This window comes from Brugia malayi (genome assembly GCF_000002995.4).
Source record: "Brugia malayi strain FR3 genome assembly, contig: Bm_v4_ChrX_scaffold_001, whole genome shotgun sequence".
In the NCBI taxonomy this organism is placed as follows: domain Eukaryota; kingdom Metazoa; phylum Nematoda; class Chromadorea; order Rhabditida; family Onchocercidae; genus Brugia; species Brugia malayi.
This window is the reverse complement of record NW_025062479.1, coordinates 15,442,250-15,458,799: the sequence shown is the minus strand read 5'-3', so window position 1 is coordinate 15,458,799 and position 16,550 is coordinate 15,442,250. Positions and strand designations below refer to the sequence as shown.

General features: G+C 23.1%; 1 protein-coding gene across 1 annotated transcript; it reads right to left on the bottom strand.

Annotated features, from left to right (window-relative positions):
• Positions 1-7,159: 7,159 nt before the first annotated feature.
• Bma-nhr-35 (Nuclear hormone receptor family member nhr-35, putative) lies at positions 7,160-16,325 on the bottom strand (the record flags this gene model as incomplete). Its single annotated transcript, XM_043074975.1, has 14 exons — positions 7,160-7,310; positions 7,638-7,781; positions 8,098-8,182; positions 8,609-8,741; positions 9,325-9,476; positions 9,790-9,908; positions 10,404-10,546; positions 11,079-11,210; positions 11,506-11,686; positions 11,999-12,170; positions 13,270-13,335; positions 14,236-14,310; positions 14,822-14,908; positions 16,268-16,325. 14 exons carry the CDS (start codon positions 16,323-16,325, stop codon positions 7,160-7,162), a joined length of 1,698 nt encoding a protein of 565 aa, XP_042930909.1.
• Between the last annotated feature and the right edge of the window lie 225 nt (positions 16,326-16,550).

Sequence of the window (16,550 nt, the reverse complement as noted above, 5' to 3'; positions counted from 1 at the left end):
TATGGTTATTATTTTCGTTATATAATTTGTTATAACTGAAGTAACAATTAAATTTGATTAAATTATTTGAAGTGATTTATTAATGTCTCTTCATTTCCCTACTATTAATATTTCTTCTAATAGTTGAATGAATATAAATTTTATTGACTACCACTTAAAACGATGAAGGAATGCTTGAATATTAAAATAAAATCAACAAAAAAAAAAAAAAAAAAAAAAAATGAAAATTATAAATTTTCCAAGTCGTAATAGCATAAAATAACTATGGAATGTTAAAAAAAAAGGAAAGAAAAATCTTTTTTATGTGTGAATAAAAAGAAATTTCGTTTTTTCTTCATAAATTTCTAAATTTGGTAGCTTTTTGGATATAACAAATTCGATTTTTAAATATTCTAACATTTTCTAGCTTCCTGCTATAGTTGACCATTTCTTTAGAAAAGAAAACTTTTATGTTTTAGTTCATAAAAAGTTGTTTTATATTTTGACAATAGTGAAACTACAATTACTGTCACATCTCAAATTTTTACAAAGAAATATTATCAAATTCAAATTCAGTATGCAGTCTATATAGTATGAAAGAAACCAAAATTTTAATCTAAATCCTTAAATTTTAGAATTTTAACGTTTTCTTAAAATTATTATATTACGATGAAAGCGACACTTTAAAATTTATATAAATTTGAAAAATCGATTCCTAACAATTATATCATTTCGTAGTAAAATTTTTGTTTCATTTTTTTTTTTTAATTCCATTTTCTCTTTTTTTACAAAAAACTAATTTCGTTCTCAGGAAAAAAATATATGAAATCATTAGCATACAAATCATATAATCAAATTCTTTTAGCTAAACAAATTTAATTACAAATGCTGGAATTTAATTACTGCTATCATTTATTTAGGACATTTTATTGACATCATTTGAAATATCTCATTTTGAAACGATATTATTTAAAAAAAAAGCTATCAGTCATACCTGATGTATCTATTTCAAGCTTTTTTGAAAAAAAAAAAATGAGAAGATAGGCCTTATATTATTCATATATATGAAAAATATAAATGCAATATCACTGATGACGCAAAACGTAAAATCCTACACCTTGCCTTGATTACCTTAATTAGGTAAGATAAAAATTTGTAAAATTTCATCCCTTTTTTTTCTTCCATAAAAAAAGTAATCATATCAAAGACTTCTTGATTCACTAATGTAAACGCTAATAATTAGCATATAATTGATAATAATCAGTCATGCGTAAAAGCATTTTTTCATTTCTATTCGCTCTTCGCTCATTTATTTTTGCTTATTAGTGAATGTTAAAGGAATATTTTCATAAATTTGAAACTAATAAAAACAAATCACAAAATTTTTGATGCAAGAAAGATGAATAATAAAAAATTGTGATAATACTAATCGAAATCATTTAGTAGAATATTTATAGATATATTTGAATGTTTATCATTTCTCTATTAATGCTAACTTCATATAAGAGATATCATTTAAGTATTTCCTCCTTCAAATATTATTCGCTATTATAGCGATTGGTGCTTTTGAAATAAATATATATTTGAAAAAGATTGGAAATATATTGCATTGTGCATTAGTTTTACATTGATTTTAAATGATTTAAATTCGTTCAAATTTAGCTAAAGATTCATTTATTCTGAAATAATTTTATTTCATAAATTACACATCCTAACCTAAAAATAAGTTAATACAATAATCGCGAGCTTAATATTATCAGATTAATGAACTATCTACTAGCATTAGCAAAATTTTCAAATTTTATCTTCTAATTAATTTAATAAAGATCCTGAAAAGAAGAGCCAAAATTTTTGAATAACTTTTCAAATTGAAGTGTGAAATATTAATTAAATTTAAGCATATCCGATAAATATGTTTAATGATTTGTTTTTTTTTTCTCAGTATTTACTTCAAATATAGACTTCATTCTCTTCTAAACTACAAAACTTTTTTTTCATTCAAAATACATAGTAAGAAATAAAAGAATAAAAAAAAAAATTTAATTGTAAATTTTACTGGCAAAAATTAAATGAAGGAGCAAAAATTGGTAAAGTGTGATGAAATTATCTAATTAACAATTTCAAAATGAAACAAAGTCCATGGATCTGTTAAATTTAAATTCTACTCAATGTCATGCAGTTGTTACGGTAGAAGGCAGAGCATGGAATTAATGAATTGTTTGCTTTAAATAAGCAGAACTTTACAGTATTGTTTTCTTTTTCTCTTTGAATTTCATTATGCAAATTCAATAAATAAAATTTTATATATTAAACAATTAATACTGAATATGCAATTGCAATGATATTAATGAGAAGAACATATTTATTAAAAATTAAAGTGCAAAATTAATTTAAGTGAAATTTCTAGACCTAAGATATAATTCAATAGAAGTTTAGAATATAATCTAAGTTAGAGCGTAAATAACAAAATAAGTTCGAGTATAAATAAAAAAAATAAATAATAAAGAAAAGAAAAAAAATGAGGAAAATTTTCAATTACAATCATCATTCTGCATCACTGAGATTAAGCAGAAGAATATTCTCAGAGGATAATATACAGAGACTCAGAACAATCAATAATTTAAAACTTAAAATATAATTTGAACCCACTGAAAGCAATACTGGCATATATTTCAAATTATAATTGAATGAAATGAAAATAGTATTTCTAAGCATACGAAGAAAATTTGTGAAAAAGTTTCAACTACTAAAAAAAAAAAAAAAAAAACGAAACAATAATGAACGATTATCGAAAGTATGTGGAAGAAGCGCTTTTTGCCATCTTCAAAACCTCTTTAAAAAAAGAAATCACTGAATTTTAGCTTTCTAAAAAACGAGCAATTGGACTGCAAACTGCAAAAAAAAATAAATAAGCAATCATTAAGTAAACTGCAATATATATATTTAAAAAAAATGACTGAAAGTTAAATAAATGGATGGAGAAAAATTGAAAAATGATTTTTCGACACTCATTTAGAAATTGTTTAACAATGGCAGAAAGCGCTTCGTTCCACTTTTTTTTGAGACATAGCAACTTAAGCGATTTCCTTTCTATTTCTCATAAAAACCAAACAAAACAAAAAAGGACGAAAAAGAAAAAAGAAAAAATAAACAACAAAGCATAGTATTAAAAGAGTAAATTATTCATCGTTACTTTCTTCTTTTTCTTTACGACAAGAGAAATAACTATTTTCTTCTTTAAGACAAAAAAATTAATCTCTCACCATTGTTTTTATCTTTTCCTCTACAACAAAATAATAATCTCTTATCATTACTTTTGTCTTTTCCTCTACGACAAGAAAGTAATCTCCCACTGTTGCTTTCATTTTATCATGAAGGCAAAGTAAGTTACTATTATTGTTTATTGTTATTTATTATTGTCTTTGTTTATTATTATTATTATTAACTATTATAATTGGCCATATTAATAATATTATCATTATTGTGATTTTTTGTTTGTGATAACGTCATTTTAGCATATATATGATGCTGATGAAATAAATATTTCCCAGTTTATTAAATATTAAATTTTTTAGATTTTGTCTATTTATAAATTACTAAAGAATTTTAGCTGTTTGGTTTGAAGTAAATTATTAAATGAAAGTAATTAAACTTTCTACCTTTGATTAATTGGACATTGTCAATTGCTGAAATTTTGAAAAAAATATGTCTTTATAACCAATGCTGAAGTATGATTTCATTACTGAAAATAATTATGTCCATTATTTTAACATAAGATGAAGAAATAAAATGGATATTTTCGAATTTATCAAAAATAAACAAGAATCGTATGGGATTATTTTATTAATAAAAAGAAAATTTCCTTATCTTTATTTTCTAATTACGAATAAACTAGTAAACACTGCGCTAATTAATTGGTAGACAGTACGAACACGTGAAATTTTGGCATAAAAAAGAATTTTACGTCTTCGTTGCTTGCTGGAATTAGCTAATATCATGGAAAGAAACATTTTCATTTGTTTCTAATTTAATTTATTTAACTTTTTTCTTTATAATTTTAAACTTTCAACAGTGTACGATGTAAATGATAAAAGTATTATATATAATCAATAATTAACTTTATGAAATAGTGAGCTATAAAACTTTTTATTTTACTTTTTTTTAAATTTATAATCTTAAAAATATGTAAATAATTCATCGCAATTATAATTATTGCAAGTAACAAATATATTGTAAGAAAAATTTCTTCAGAGAAAAGAAAACAAAGTAAATAATTGTATATTATACAATGAATGAGTAAAAATTTCTAAATATTTAATTAATAAATTTTAACTTGGATTTGAAACATGGCTCTTTGACTAAGAAATTGAAAAATTAATTAAAGCATTAAAAAAATGTGATATGTTCCAAATATTACTTATTAACTTTTTATTGGTCAATCTGATATGAAAAATTTAAGCCAATGTATTTATTAATGATTCCAAACCAATAATGCTAGTATCATTTTAGATGCTTCATATTGGTATATATATTTATTTCATATGATTGTAACAATTTTCAAAGGATGACATTATCTTTTTAAACACTACTTTTTTTTCTTCTCTTTGATGTGTATTTAGTCTAAACAGTCCAATTTCTGTACTTATTTAACATAAAATTATTGTTCTTTAATTTAAAACATTTGAAGTGGAATTATCTAGCGATAATTGCCTTTCCAACAATCATTTTAATTTGAAATATCAGAAATTAGGCGATACAAAAAGAAGGAAATTTGCACTCAAAAAATCAAAATCAAATTCTGTATTCATAATCAGAAATTTTTACTCAAATAGAGCACAAAAGAACCTCATCCTACTAATAAAACATCTTAGATCTTTTCATTTAGATCAATCTAGGAAATATCTATCTCTACAGGAGCAAATATAGAATGGAATATCTAATTATTATCTTGAATCTATTTATTCATTTGAAAAGAACAATTAATAGTTTGGCAATGATCTATTTTATATATTAAATTAGAAGTGATAAATTGATTATACTCTTGTCATTTTACTAATAGAAATCAGAAATCATTTGTAAGAATTAGGCAATAAATCTTTTTTTTAATTAAAGATATATATATATATATATATATATAACTTTTTTCCATTTAAATTTATCATTTTTTTCTGATACGGTATTGCCGTTTCTAATTCTGATATGCTATCCTATTTCATAAAGCTATTCAAGATTAGCAACAAAATGTGATTCGTCATATGCTTTGTTAATTTAAAGTTTTTGCATCAAAAATATGTTTATCATCTTGCTACCGTAGTGTCTCCACCTAAAATGTCAAACGTCCTCAAATTTTTTACCGTCAATTACTTATAACTATTTCGTACCTAAAAGTTCATTTTCAGTCTCGTATACTAAAGATATACATAAATTATATAATTACACTCTATTCTAAAAATCATAATTAATTCCAGTGAATATTACATAAATATTATAGCCGGGTAATTATCATAAATAAATTTTAGACTAAATTTTGGATTAAAATGTAAGTTCTATCAATTCTTTAATGACATTTAAGTACGAAAGAAAAGACAACATTATTATTTTTTTTTTTTTAAAAAAAACATCTTTTTTATTCCTTCTTAAAAATGAAATAAATAAATGCTTGAGGAAACAATTAAATTTTTGACTTATATGCAAAAAGAATGAAATGACAAATTAGTAATTTTCATAATAATTATAATATTGCTACCACTAACAGTATTAATACTACTATCACTACTACAACTACCCTACTACTACCAACGATTAAGGATTGATGTTTAATAATTAAATTCTCAAATTTCATAATTTATTCATAATTCATTTTCAAGAAATCAATTACTAAACAAATTCATTTCACATATGTCACATCATATCATACATAATCACTGAAGGTTAATAAATATATCAGAATACAATAATTGAATGTCAAGTAATACGGTACTATATATGTGATTAGTAGTAGATAGTATTACGATAAAGAAGAAAGGGAAAATTTTGTCTCGAAAATTATATTGTCTATAAATTGAGCAAATACAAATATACATCAGATAATATTGAGAAGAATGGGAGTTGTAGGAGAGTGATCATAAACCAATTTCTTGCAAAAAAAATTTTTGAACTTAAATTTTCTTGTTTAAATTTTTTTTTAAAATAGGAAAAAATCATACACATTCATATTACATATATTAGTCATATTGTGATTATAATTAATAAATTCAAAATTCTTCCTCTCAAAATTATTGAATTAGTAAAAATGAAATTTCGATATTTGAAAAGAATATATAAAGATAAGAAATTTTGAACAAAATTATTCAAACTAATTTAATTTAACAAATTGGTTGATAAAACGAAAGATAAAAAAAATTATCTTTCTCTCCCATTTCTTCATCCGCTAAAGTATCAGAATTACAAATTAATATTGTACCCCAATATGCCTTTTTTTTTCCTTTTTTTTGAGTTTTATTTAGATATTCTTTTTCAAAACAACAAAATTATGAAAGAATTAATAAAAATCCATGGATGCAAAATATGATAATAAGTTAATTATTTCAGGTTTTTTTTTTTGATCATATTACTAGTTATGAAACCTTTCAAACGTAAATACGTCATTTAATCTCTATCATGAAATGTTGCAGTACATAAAAAAAAATGACCAGCTTAAAAGAAGGAATTAGCAAAATGAAAGAATTAGACTGTCATTTTTTTTAAATAAAATTTCCTAGTAATACTTCAAAATCATTAGCAATATTTTCATAAATATATTCTTAAAAGAAAAAAAAAATTGGAGCAAACATCAAGTGATAACAACATCAAAAAACCAAAAAAATTGTGATAAAATTGGTATTTTATCGGAAACAAAAAACAAAAACAGTGAAGAACAATTTTATGCAAAAAAAAGAATTAAAATGATTGAAGAAAATGAGAAAAAGATAAAAAAAGAAAAATGAATCGAAAAGATTTAGCTACTTCTCATTATAGCTTATAAAATTTTCCTTTTTTTCATTTTAAATTTTCATCTTATCTCTATTTGTAATCTTTGGAAAGAAATTGTATTTTTTACTCATATCTGACCTAATTTGCAAAAAATCGAATGATTTAAAATTAATAATAATTAATGGTTTGAATAGAATGAAGAGATAATTTATAAATTCATTGATGAAGCTATAAAATAATCGTCATTTTCAAGATATGTCGTACAATGTGATGATTGTGTCGTCCAAGTTGATAAATATGCTGAAGAATTGATATCGGGAACATTTGTTGATTGATGTTGCATTGGTGATGATGGATTACTAAAATATTTTTTATTTAGATTAATTAAATTATATTTAAAATATGTTGTTCGTTTCAAATTTTGATGACAAAATGATAATGAATTAGAGCTTTTTTTCCTTTCTTTAGGACAGAGATTTTTTATAAAAATTAGAAAAATATGAAAAAAATTTTTAGCATTGATAAATTGTATTATAACTAACATTTAATTTTTGGATAATTAATTCAAAATTATTGAAACTTAAGTTTCTAAACTAAGATTTCTCATTCATTCTCATAAGATATTATAAAATAATGTAAGCTAAGCTATTATCGAAAACAAAATATATTTCATAGGTAATCATTACCTTTTAAATGGATCAATAATAAAAGAGGATAGTGTATTAATTGTTGGTGAATAGCGACGATATGATGATTCATCGAAATCATTAATCATGCCATCAGCAGGTGATGATGTGGTCGAAGTATTATTTAATTGATTTGGGAGAGGACTACAATAAAATTTACATTTTCATAATTTGGACTTTTTTTTAGAACTGATATTACAAATAATAATTGAAATTCTTTTGTTCTTTTTTTTTTTTTTTTTTGAATTGTAGCTATAAAAAATCAACAAAAATGAAGTATTTCCAAATTAATTCGACAAGTACTTGAAATTATCATTTGCTATAAGTTGAATTATTTCGTCCCACGTAATTTAACATGTAAATCCACTTGAATTATCAAGACAACCAGTAATAGAAACCGGAAAATAGAAATGATGAGTCAATGTTAGCATTCATTTAAACTTAAAAGAAGAAAAGAAACCTTTCTGCATCGTCACATGAAGTTGAATTACTTGAATTAGATGCTTTTAATCTTTCCGAATATAAATTTTTCATTGATAAATATTCTGGAAATAAATAAGAAAAAAAGGACGAAACAATCTTTTCAGAACATTTTTCTTTTTTTTTTTTTTTTTTTTTGAAAAAAAAAATAGTACTTTGGACAACAAAATGATGATGAAATATTAATTAGAAAAAAATTGGGCAAATATAAAATGTAATATCGATTTTTTTTCACTACTTTTTTTTAACAATACTACTTAACTAAGTCATTGAACCATTTTAATTATTCATCTAACTACTTAAATTCTTATTTAAGCCGATTAGTTTGATTTATCTGCTGACTAAAGGCAACGGGAAAAAATATAAAAAATGCAAAATAGGTTTTCATATAAAAAGTATAAAATGTATTTCAAAAAACAAAAAACAAATTTGGATAAAAATTTATGAAATATTTTATCTTTAATTTTTAAAAATGGATTGTGAAAAGTTACCAGAATTTAAACGACCAGAAATTTTTCGTTCTTTTGTTTCAGTTAAAATTAATTCCTCCATTAATTGATCAATATTTGCGACACCTGATAATTTGAATACAAGGACATCCTCACAGACAGCATTTGCTAATGCCTGAAAGTGGTAGAAATCACATAGCTTATGAGAAATAATTTTAAAAAAAAAAAAAGGTGAAACTCTGAGATTTGGAATTTTTAAATTTTCAGTAATGTAGATAATACGGGAAAAGAATTAATAAGAAATATTACAAAACATTTTAAGAAACAACAAAAAAAAGAACTGTTAAATTGAAACGGTTTTTCGTAATACTTGAATTTATTATACTATTCCAGAGAATTTGTGATAATTTGATTACTTTTGAATGATTGAGTGATTTTTTTGTTAATTTAATCATATTTAAAATCTATCACAATTATTCGCTTAATTACCGGAATAATTAAAATGGAAATATATTTTATTAGCAATTATTACCGGAATAATTAAAATGGAAATATATTTTATTAGCTAGACAATATATGAAGTTTCTAAACCTATACTTCATCTTTGAATTAATTAATTGTTCTAAAAAAAATAATAAAATTTGAAGAATAAATCTTATTAGTAGAATGGAATTTTTAGAATATCAGATAGTATTTCATTAACAAATATAATGAATTAATTAATTCGTTAGTAAAGATGTGACGAATTAATTCATAACCTGTAAAGGTGATAATATGAAGAATGTAAGATCACCAATTCTGTTTACATCAGTTGGAATCTTCGTGCTAACATAATGTTCCAATGCGCCAAATATACGTCGACGTGTTGCTAAAACATCCATAACACTTCCACTTGATAAACCTTTTGCTACTGTAAATGCATAAATTTAAATTTTAGCTAAATATTTCATTTAAAACTTATTCACCTGTCTAATTCTAACTTCAAGTTTAGCTATCACTTAAGTACTTCTAGTAATTTTGTTTTTAACGAAAAATTCTTACAATATCTCTTATAACATTATCAAATATTGGTGATAATAAATAAGAATGATAAAATTTCCAAAAACAAAAAAAGTCATTACAGTAGTATAATAGTAGGATTATTACAATAATTAAAAAAAAATTTTTTTTTCTTTAAATTGTAAAATTCAGGGAAAAAAGAAATTTAAATTATTACAACTAACCAGGATTAAACAGGACGCAAGCTTTTAAAGCAACAAATTCAACATCATCAATTTTAAGAAATTTCATTGGTGCAACAAGTTGATCCATAATACGTTCACAATCTCGAAAATAAATATTTCTAAAAATTATTATTATTACAAATATTATTAAAAATTTTAACAGTATCATAATTTAATTGCAAATTTATTTATAAATATTTAATTATTTTGTTAATATTAATCACTTTTCCTTTCCCCCTTCTATTTCCATTCTTAACTGTTTTTCTAACATTTTCTCGCATTATTCAAAATAATATACATTCAATTACCATTTCTTATCATCTGATATGGATAGGTAATGAGTAATGGTAATCAAATTGAAATGAATGTCGTCAATTCCTTCAAATCTCATACTAAAATAATTTGATAAAGTTAACTGTTATTCTTTTTTGTCAACTGACACCAATTAAAACATGCATGAACACTATCCAATTAAGTTGCTAATTAAGTAATTAACCTAATAACTAATTAAATTATCACATCACTGAAGTATCTCTCAGCTAATATCGCTTATAATGATGACAAAAAAAAAAAAGAAAAAAAGGAAGAAAAAAAGTGGAAGAGAAAATTCGTACTCGAGATATTCAGTACTATCATGATTACCACAACGTGGTATACAGGAATCATTTAGTAACTTCAGGAAATCGGAATTATCTTTGGATCGATATGAAACACCGAGAATAATATGCTGTGAAGCATAATTTTTTAGTAATGCTGTCTAAAAATTCAGATAATTAGAAACTTAACAAAATTTAAGTGAAATAATATATATTTACTTATAAAAATTAATAATGTATATTTCTTTTCATTGATTAAAAATTATTGAAAGGTAATAGTTATCACAAATGTCTTATAAATAATAATTATTAGATGCTGATATAATCATTATCATTATTATTCTTTTTTTTTTCTATTCTTACAACTTTATTACATTTTCCAACAGCATTTGGATAGAAAATAAAGTATTGATTGAAGATAAATTATTTTACTTATTTTAATCGAATTCTTTTTAGAATTTTCATCAAATTCATTTTAACATAAATCATTTCTCATAATATGCTTATCACATTATGATTAAAATTTATAATATAAATTATTGGTTTTTCTCAGATTTATTTAATTGATAATCATCAAAAAGCTCTGAATTATGTTATTTTTTCAAATTAATACTACTTACTATTATCCCATTATTCACAGATAATACAACATATCATTCCGTTGTCGTACAAAAAAGAAATGAAAACCGGTACCTGATCATCGGTTGAAAGTGCTGCAAATGGCGATAATGTTTTGGCCCATTCAATTACAAGTAATAATTGACTATGAATACTCGTATAAATATCCCTAATAGTTGCTGTACGGCCAGCATCATTCTTTCCATACTGTAAATTTGCATTATAAATTATCGAAAATGAAAAATGAAAATATTTTAGTTAAAAAAATAATAATGCTAATCATCTCAGAAATTATATTAATCAAAAAAAAAATTATGATCGTTATAAAGTTAATGCAAAATACTAAAGTGATTAAAAATATTGTGTATTATAATTAACAATTTTTTATTTAAATTTTTGAAAATATTTTTGATCGTCAAAAAATTCTTATAATTAGATATTTAAAAATAATTTTAAATAAACTCTTTATTTTTGAACTTTTGTTCCTTTTTTCTTTGCTTACCAACTGATTTTTTGTCCATAATGGAACTTCGGTTTGTTTCATAATCGTTTCTCTCAAACTTTGCATTTTTTTTTCAGATAGAAGAAGACTTTCCAGCAATGATCGTGGTGTATCCCATGACGATAACGTTGAAGCCGATGATGAAGATGAAGACGAAGTTGTTGAAGAAACCATAAAATGTCTAAATATTATGCTAATTTATAATAAATAATTATTTATCAAGTAATTACTCGATAAATGATAAGTTGAAATTAATGGTAACTTATGATGAATAATCATTTATCAAGTAATCATTCGACAAGTGATAGGTTGAAACTAATTATTAATGTCGTAAAAATGCTGACATATAATTTGTAAATTGCTCGCTTATGCTAACTTATGATGATTAATCATTTATCAAATAATTGCTTAAATATGATGCTAAAGTTATTCATTTAACAAAGTTGAAATTATTATTTAAATTTTATTGAAAGTAGAACAAGAATTTTCATACCCACTGGGAGAAGAATGTTTACGATTGGTTGTTTTGGCTTGTTCTAACTTTATATTTGATAATCCATTGCTGGTAGTACTTTGTGCTGCAGCAGCGGTAACACTTGTCGTAGGTGATGAAGTTGATGGAGTACGATTGCGCCTACCGATCACATCACGCTCATTTTGTACTGCTGAAAAAAAAAGTGATGCAATTAATTCAAAAGATTTAATACAGCATAATTTTAATTAATAGATTATTATAAAGTTTGAAGCCTGAAGTCTAAACTTTATTGAGTGACTTAATATCAAAAATAGACACAGCAAAGTACTAATAACGATTTAATACAGCATAATTTTAAAGTGCTAATTTCACATGAATCAAATTTAAAATCACTCATATGCTTAAATTTAGAAACATTTATCAAATAATTTGATTATTGCTAATTTCTTTAATTAATTTCGATTCAGATGTCATTCTAATTAAATTAGTAAGTGTTATTTCAACAACTAATAGTTAACAACTGATGGGCTTTTTGAATATGAATAGTTCCTGGTTAGGAGGTTATTTGGATTATCAATTGGAATGAGTAAATAATAGTAATAGTGCCTGAAATTACTAATAATAAATATTAATATTTATTTATTGAAACAATATTTATCAACGAATGAATTTAAAATATTAAATAATCGCACTGAAACAACACTGAGATATTTAAATGATATTTATATTGAAATACTCACTAGAATTATATAAGCATTATTAAATATTATAAATATTAGAATAATAGACAAGATTTATATTGAAATACTCACTGGAATTACAAAAAATTTTATGACTTTTTCTTAATTACAAAAGAAAAAATTTGCGCTAATTAAAAAGTACTTGACATACATATTTTTTTCTTTTTCCATGTCTATAATTTTAGTTTGCCTCTTTAATTGAAAATTAAATATTTCTTTTATTTTTTATCACCATTCGTTTTTCTTTTTTTAATTCTCAATTAGTATAATCTTCATAATTAATCACAAATAATTAAATATCAAAAAAGTATAATTAGTTCACCTATTGCTTTTTTTTTCACTAGGAATAATTCATTTACTATCAATATCAAACTATTAAATAATTCTTACTTATTAATCTAAATTAGAATAACTAAACATCAAAGTTAAAAAAATTAGCAACCTTCGAGTTATAATTTATGCTTACAACATTATTCAGTTTATTATCAATGATAAGTGATAATCAAAAACCTACTTGCATAATTTATGAAATTACTTTGATTAGCTTACCATCTATTTTCATTCCAGCATTTATGCAACGCATATAACGACATGAACGACAAACTGCTCGATTATCTAGAAAATTGATCTTTCTTCCAAAAAAAAATAATTCAGTCAATCTTTTTTAAATTAACAGAATAATTTTTTAATTTTTACACTCTTAAAATAGAAAGAGAAAGTAATTTCAAAAATGCAGAAGAAAAATTTAATTTTGAAATAATTACGAAGAAAGTGTATTTCGAAAAGGTAAAACTCTGTTTTTTTTTTTTTTTTTTTTTTTTTTTTTTTTTTTTGGGGGGGGGGGGGGTAATTCACAAATCACGTTTAATGAAATGACTCCATAAATAAAATTAATGGAAAAGAAAAAAAAAAAAAACATATGCGACACAGTTGTGATGCGCAACTGTTCTCGAAAAAAATGATAAATTTGAAAAATAAAAAAAAAAAAGAAGAAAAAAGAAACCATATATTTAACCATATACATTACAATTTTTGTAATTCTTTCTTATTTCTTTTTTAAATGTGTTAATAAACTTATCATTTTTCCTCTGGTTAATTTTTTTTTTGTCTTAAAATTTCGTTGTTTTTTTTTTTTTTAGATAAACAAATTAAAGAAGTATTGGTTTATAATAGTTGATTATAGGTATATAATTATCATACTTTTTTCAAATTTATTATTTACCAGTAAATATACCTCTTATAACATGCAAAAAAACAAAAAATTATTGTAATTTTTTTCTGAAAATTTAATTTAGTGAAGTTAACAATGGAAACAATAATACAACATATTGTTCAAAAGGAAAAAAAATAATTAATTTAATTTCCTTGTATATATAAGCTGATGAATGAATAAATAAAGAAATGAAAAGAGCATTTCATATTATATAAAAATATTTAAAAAAATATTTTATATCAAATTTTTAAAAGGAAATAAAATTATGCACGAAAAAGTTCCTTACGTAAATGGAAACTTACGTTTATCAATATTGCAATTACTACTGAAACGACACGTATATCTATAACCACGTCGAATAGTGCGTCTGAAGAAACCTGCAATAACAACAAAAATGCTTTCAAAAAAAAGTTGTTTAATTGAGCTAAATTACAAGTTTTACGTTTCACTTAATTAATATGAATATTATTTCTATTCCTATCAATTAATTTTTATTATTATCATGAAATTAGAATTAAAAAGCAAATAATATTTGTAATATTTGGAAATATTTGCAAAATAGATCATTTTGAAAACTAGGTAGTTCAAACTAGTGAATGCTCAAATTTGCTATTCTCAAAAATTGATGGAGATGGATAATTTTTACTGAGTTTAACTGATGAAGTTTTGTACACGAAAAGGTCACAATTTTATTTTTATTAGTAGAAAAAAAGAAAATGAAAAAAAAAAAGATGGAGCATGTTCTTTCTGCCAATACATTATTAAATGTTCAATTAATGATAAGTGATAGTAAAAAAATACAAAATGTTAGAGAATAAAAATTACGGAAGTAGCTTTCCTTCCTAAATTTCAAATTGATTAAATTTTTTAATTAATAATATAATATACCTTTACAACCATTACATGCAATCGTTCCATAATGTCGACCTGTTGCTTGATCACCACACACTGTACATAATAAATCATTATTGCTATCTAGAAATAATGATTAATAATCATTATTTATTTCTTTTAACTTATTTGCTGTTATCATTATTCTTATGATTACTGTTATTGTTGATAACATTGATAATAGCCATTATTATTATTATGGTTAATAATAGTTACCATTTGTTTCATCTTTTTTTTTCATCACTTATTTTCATAATTCTTAATTATACCTCAATAATAATAACTCACAATTTCGTTTTCTTTCAACTAAATTATATATATGATCAATTATCATTATCATTTATTAATATTACTTTCATTTATTCTTCTACCAGTACTATTTTCGATACCATTAGTTAATTGCTAGTTTACTATTTTATAAACTTAATTTTTATAATCGTAAATTATTCCGTAATATTTTCCCTCCTGTTTTCGTCATTTATTTATTAATTATTATTAATACATGATTTTACAACTGTTATTGTTATTGTACTAAAATAAAGAGAAAGTATTTGGACAGAGTTCAATCAATTCATTTCTAATTATCGGTGAAAAAGATTCAGACTTTAAATAATTCTATCAATAGTTTTAGTAATAAGACGTTTATTAAAAAAGAATTGCTGAAATGTTTGATAGTTTTTCTTTCTCAACTTATAATATTCTGATGTTATTTTTTTACAAATGTTCATCGATAATTTGAAATAATTTCATCAATAATTATAATTTCGTCACAACAGTTTTAATTTTTCCTTGTTTTCTTAAAACCAAATTATAAAACTGATTAAGTGATCAAATTTATCCATGGTTATATTTATATTTTTTTTAAAAGATAAAATGTATTTAATAATTAACGAATTATGCTATCTACATATTAATTAAATGAATGAATAATTATGCGACAGTTACGCTTTGTAATCAAACTTTGCAAATTAAATTATTCAATTCAACCTTGGCCTTTCATTGTGAAGGCAGAAAAAACATGAAAGGCACCCAGTAATTGCTAATTTATTAATCGGCATAACTACAGTAGTAATTTCAATTGATAAAATAATTTTTTGAACTAAAAGTTAGAGGTAGACAATCACGAAAAATAAAAGTGATAAAACTAAAAATACATTCAACTAGTTTAGCATAATAATTTACCATCCATTATCAAGTGTAATGATAAGATTTATAGTATTGTGTATGATAATATAACTGCCGAATCAGCATAATTTATCATTTTTCGTCCAGTATCATGGTGATAAGATTAATATTGAACTATGCAAAATTAGTTATGTAGTTAATAGATTAAGCATAATTAACCACTGATAACTACTTATTATGATAAGGACTATTTAACCGAGCTATTGGAAAGATTTCTGCGAAAAAGTTAAATTATCAATTAGAAAGATAAAAATGAACTTTTTTCAATGTCATCAATATCCTTCACGGTACTTTCAGCTTTCAACATTTGATGCATCCGGGATATCGCGAATTTTCTTCCAGTCTTTCCCTTATCTTTTTTTATCCTTTTTTTTAAAGAAATCAAAAGTTGTAGCTGCTATAATTTCACACGAATATGGTCCTAAAAATTGCAGATAAAAAAGAAAAGATAATTCAAATTTCTTCACAATAATTAGTAATAACATTAAAATCATAAATTTCACAAAATTAAAATAGCTTCCATTAATTATTATTTCTGATA